The 5,774-nt window shown below is 35.8% G+C and overlaps 1 protein-coding gene across 1 annotated transcript; it reads right to left on the bottom strand.

Annotated features, from left to right (window-relative positions):
* Positions 1-301: 301 nt before the first annotated feature.
* LOC133193695 (NAD-dependent protein deacylase-like) lies at positions 302-1,646 on the bottom strand. The gene has a single exon (XM_061329648.1). The coding sequence runs from the start codon at positions 1,632-1,634 to the stop codon at positions 672-674; it is 963 nt and encodes a 320-aa protein (XP_061185632.1). The 5' UTR covers positions 1,635-1,646; the 3' UTR covers positions 302-671.
* Positions 1,647-5,774: the final 4,128 nt, after the last annotated feature.

Genomic DNA, 5,774 nt, shown 5'->3' with positions numbered 1-5,774 from the left:
CATGTATCTCAACTTCACATTTGCTGGTGTTTTTGAATAAAAAAAAATTTGCCCCTATCTACCTACCCAGTTTTTTTTATCCTGAGTCGGAGAGGGCAAGCAAACATTTTCTTTAAAGATGGCCCAACCAGTACACTGGAAATTATTGTTTTGCACTCATCCTTTTATCTCTGTAGGCCCATTCCATATATTGCCATGGCTAAAGTCATGCAGAAAATAATGACTTTTCTTTAAATTCCATATATGGGGCTAGCAATACTCTGTTAACAATTCTTCTTTTTTGAAGTAATTTTTTATACAGTTACTTTAATTTAAGAAATTTTATTGATCCCAAACTCAAAAATTTCTTAATATTTTACCAATTAACATGCCATACTGCTCTTTTTCTTTGAGGAAAATTAATGTTCACGAATGAATGCAACAAAAACCATTCAAAACAAGGAGAAGAAGACAAAATAAAGCAAAAATAACTTTCGTACATCCAAAAATCATCATCTTCGGTCAACATGCATTTCTTGAGTAAGATCTATATACAATATTTACTTATTTGTATGTGATGAATTTCTTACACGAAACACTGCACAATGCCGAATTGAGCCTCGATGTCAGATGTTAAGTACGCTTGATACTGTATGCACGAAGCCTAATTAAATAAAATATATCTTCTCTAGCTATATCTTCTCGTCAGGGTGAGGAGCCAAAGCTTTAGGAAGCCACTCCCCAGCAGGGCCTCGGAAATGGAATCCAAGACTGTGAGTGACGTCTGTTTCTTCCACGTTGAACTCGGCAACAGGAACTCCCCTTGAGGCAACCTCAGGAGCAAACAAGCACGCGGGATACACAACAGATGACGTTCCAACCACTAGACACAAGTCGCATGCGTCCAGTTTGTCGCGTGCTGCCTGCAGCACAGAGCTATCCAAGCATTCAGTAAACCACACAACATGAGGGCGAAGAAGTCCACCACAATTGTCCTTTGTACACCGTGGAAGTTTCTCTTCCGGAATTCGGGCATCGACAGCCGTTGGATCTGGTTCCCCCTTTCCAGCCAACGCTTCGCATATGGGGCTATCGCGATTAAATCGAACATCCTGGCATTTTGTGCACCTCGTTTTGAAAAGGTTTCCATGGAGCTCAATAACATTCGTTGATCCAGCCCGATGGTGTAACTCGTCGATATTCTGAGTAATAACGGTCACATCACGGCCTTGGGGTTTAAGTCTTTTTTCGCACTCGGCAATAGCAATGTGGGCCGGGTTAGGGTTCTTAGATGCCATAACTTCCCGTCGGTAATGATAAAATTCCCAAACGAGTGACGGATTCCTGTAAAATGCGTCTGGATTTGCTAAATCTTGGGCCGCAAATTTCCTCCACAAACCACCAGCACCTCGAAATGTGGGTACTCCGCTCTCCGCACTAACCCCAGCACCAGTGAGGACCACTATGTTTTTAGACTTGCCGAACTGGTAGCGAAAAGCGTTGAAGTCCGAACTTGCCATAGTCTGCGTTAACAACGGTGTCAAAGTGGAGAGAAAACTCTTATTCTTTAGTAGATCTACCCTTAATGTCAGTGGTGCAAACTTCCGCAATCCAGAATTACAAATCATTATTATTATTATTAGACATTGATACATATGCAAAGTAAGTTACGGTACCTCATTCTTGTCTGGAATATTGCATGACCATTGTGGCATTAAATAGATCTGTGAAGAATTTCTCAACATGGCTCTATTATATTATTTTTGTGTGTTTTAGCAATAAAGAAAACAAAAGTATTTAGTGAACAAAAAAATTCGGTCGAATGTGTGTCCTTCATGTAAAAGGCGGGAGGATATGGAATCCAACTGCAGATGAAATCCATGTACCTCGCCTACTGCACCACCTTACATTGAGGTATGGCGGGTCGATGGTGCGAGGTCGGGATAATTCGATGACGATTATGAGATGATGTCATGATGATGGCGATGATCGAATGCACAGATGCATGTCGATATATGGCGCGATGATTCGCCGGCGATAACATCGTCATATCATTGTGCCATCGCACTATATATAGGCCTAGCGTTATTATATCGCCATCACCCACAACCTTGATGGTGCGATCCTGCGATAGCGAACTACGTGGCCCTATTCTGATTCCATATTTTAAAAGTTTGTGTTTTCTTGTAAATTCAAGATAAATTGAATTCTACCACAAATGTCACATTCCCTCGTCATTCATGTGGATTTATAATCCTTCAGCGCTTCCTTACATTAGTTTCTAGATATAGTCTACTCGTAATCAGACTGATTGTAACCAACGTAGTTAACTCCTAATCAGAAAAACAGACAGAATTGACTTTTAATTTGGCAGGCAAATTCATTGAAATAAACTTTCAACACCTTTTAAGAAATATTTCACAATCGACATTAAAGCAATGAATTAACACGGATCTGATTTTATCCGAAGAGATGTGAAAACTGATTTCATTATTAAAGATTTATATAGATTAAACCATATACGGTTTTAGCTCTCGCATAAACATACCAACACAGTATAGAAAATGTCAAATATTGAAGTGTTCCTTTAAGGTGAAAAGAAAACAAGTAAAATTTACGAATTGACATTTTTAGCATCCTTTTTATGAACTTAGTCACGTATATGTCATACAATCGGTGTATACTAAATTCCAATTCGGGACATTTCGCTACGCGATTTTCATTTGACATTTCGAATTAAAACGTTTTTAACAGAGAACCAGTATCTCTAAATTTATGAGCGCTTGACCCCTAGTTAATTAATTATCCATTCCCTTTTTTTTTTTTTTTTTTTTTTTTTTTTTTTTTTTTGAAATACTGTATATATATTGTATCTATAAATGAAAGTTTCAATTCTGTTTTATTTAGTTTACGCTATGATATATTATATAAAGTGGTTAGTGCTGGTCACACTATCTATATGTATAATCATGGTTATGCTCGTTCAGAGTCTCCAAATTAATTCTATCGCCATTATAACTAAATCGACTCTAAATAATGATTGCTGAATATAAACATAATGTCTTTTTTTAATTTTCAATCTGAAGTTGAAAATGCGTATTACATGAAAAATTAAAATGTAAGTCTTTCTCCATGATAATAAATAAATATCAGCTATACAATGAAATGTATGGAGATACCAAACAGTATTCAAGCTCAAAAGTCCATTAAACAATACAAAATTTGGAGCAGAGCAAACAGGGACCTCTAAAACATCAGAGGTGGAATCAGGTGCCATGGAGGAGTGAGAATCCCCTGCCGACCGGTCACACCCGCCGTGTGCTCCTTGTCATGATCGAGAAATAACGGAAAAATCCGTCGACAATTTAGTGTGTAAATAATTGCCTAACAATTACATGTAGTATGAAAAACGTCAGTAAGCAAATCGTCTTTGCTGACAAGGTCCATGAGGTCATTGTATCGACCATAGAACTTAAGAAATGATGACTTTAAACGAGACTGGTGATATTCATGTTTCATCAACTTGTTTGTCAATAACTTACCTCGTTTTACAAATTGTTCATACGTAGAGCATGCTCTTGCGTATCGAATCAACTGAAAGATATAAACCCCGTATGCAGGTGATGAAGGTATATTGCTGCATAAGTAAGGGAAGTTGACGATTGAAAAGTTAAAGTCATCACGTTTATCATAAAGCTTGGTGGTTAGATTAACATTAACTTCTTTTTCTAGTAAAATATCCATATATGAAACAGATGTGTCAGCCTCTGTGTTATCTTTTATTTCAAGCTCATTGGGATATATCGTATCGACATAAGAATGGAAGTAACCATTGTTAATGACAATACGTCGTCGATATACCTAAATGTCGAGTTGAAGGCTACAGAAAGTGTTTTCTTCTTTTCAAAAGATTTTGAGCAAATTCTGCTTCATATGAATACAAAAATAGGTTGTTGTAAGACCTGGTCTCCAAAAACCACATAGATATTGTCAATCAGAAACTCATCTTTTTAATATCAACTTCAGAGGACTTGTGCGTACAATCAGAATGTTTTTTAACAAAATAATTTTGCAAATGACCATGCAATGACAAGGTAAGTAAATTAACGAGTTCCATTTTTATTGAAAAAGCAGCTGTCAATGATATATCAGAAAGCCTGGACTTTAATTTATCATGGGGAATGGTTGTATATAAAGTTGAAAAGTCGTATTACTAAGTTTTTATGTTGTTGATTTTGGTAAAATTTTGTGATTTCAAATTTTCCAAGAGTTCCTTGGAATTTTTAAGCATCCACATTTGATTTACACCACTTCTCGAATATATTTTTGCACAGTACTCCTGAAGTTTCTACTTCACTACTGTTAATATTTTAGTGAGGAGTAAAGAAAGAGGCTTGGTAGAACATTTACTGGAACCCGCTATGTATCTTTGTAAAGATTTTTATGACGTTTCAGAATCCAATATAGATATGGTATTTCTGATGGACAACATTAACTTCTTTTTCTAGTAAAATATCCATATATGAAACAGATGTGTCAGCCTCTGTGTTATCTTTTATTTCAAGCTCACTGGGATATATCGTATCGACATAAGAATGGAAGTAACCATTGTTAATTGACAATACGTCGTCGATATATCTAAATGTCGAGTTGAAGGCTACAGAGTGTTTTCTTCTTTTCAAAAGATTTTGAGCAAATTCTGCTTCATATGAATACAAAAATAGGTTGTTGTAAGACCTGGTCTCCAAAAACCACATAGATATTGTCAATCAGAAACTCATCTTTTTAATATCAACTTCAGAGGACTTGTGTGTACAATCAGAATGTTTTTTAACAAAATAATTTTGCAAATGACCATGCAATGACAAGGTAAGTAAATTAACGAGTTCCATTTTTATTGAAAAAGCAGCTGTCAATAATATATCAGAAAGCCTGGACTTTAATTTATCATGGGGAATGGTTGTATATAAAGTTGAAAAGTCGTATTACTAAGTTTTTATGTTGTTGATTTTGGTAAAATTTTGTGATTTCAAATTTTCCAAGAGTTCCTTGGAATTTTTAAGCATCCACATTTGATTTACACCACTTCTCGAATATATTTTTGCACAGTACTCCTGAAGTTTCTCCTTCACTACTGTTAATATTTTAGTGAGGAGTAAAGAAAGAGGCTTGGTAGAACATTTACTGGAACTCGCTATGTATCTTTGTAAAGATTTTTATGACGTTTCGGAATCCAGTATAGATATGGTTTTTCTGATGGACTCCATGCAGGCCAAAACCAATTCATACAACTCTGAAAACTTTTCAGAAGCTTGATATTTTTCCACCCATCGCGTTTTGCAAAGGTCTATCAGCTTTATGTTCGTGTTGATTGTTGGGAATATTAAAAATATTCAAAAATGACATATGATTTTGAAGAATTTCCTCCTTAGAAAGTGTAATGTTCACGTTGTTTTTGAAAATAATAATTCCTGTCCGTCAAAGTTTAGAATTTAGTAAAGTCAACATTTCAATTGTATTTATTGATTGTAATAATTAAAAGATTTATTTATAAACTTTATGGAAAATATGTCTGTAAACATCAATGTGTAAAACATGTTGCCCCTGAAACCTGCACGCAGAGTTAGGGAGAACATACAAAAGAACTAGGTTAAAATACCGAATTCCTTACATGATGATGTATACCAATTACATGCGCGGATCTAGGGGGGGGGCCCGAACCCCTCCCCCCCCCCCGGAATTTGCGGATTTATTACATGTACATAGTAAAGTAACTAAAGAATGACCTTAGAACC

Source organism: Saccostrea echinata, unplaced genomic scaffold (assembly GCF_033153115.1).
Source record: "Saccostrea echinata isolate AGI-Se365-2 ecotype Australia unplaced genomic scaffold, CSIRO_AGI_Sech_v1 ptg000028l, whole genome shotgun sequence".
Classification (NCBI taxonomy): domain Eukaryota; kingdom Metazoa; phylum Mollusca; class Bivalvia; order Ostreida; family Ostreidae; genus Saccostrea; species Saccostrea echinata.
This window is presented reverse-complemented; position numbering and strand designations above follow the sequence as displayed.

What these genes read in the sequence shown, in the direction of transcription:
- LOC133193695 (XM_061329648.1), bottom strand. Translation starts at nt 1,634, where the DNA reads ATGTATCAATGTCTAATAATAATAATAATGATTTGTAATTCTGGATTG.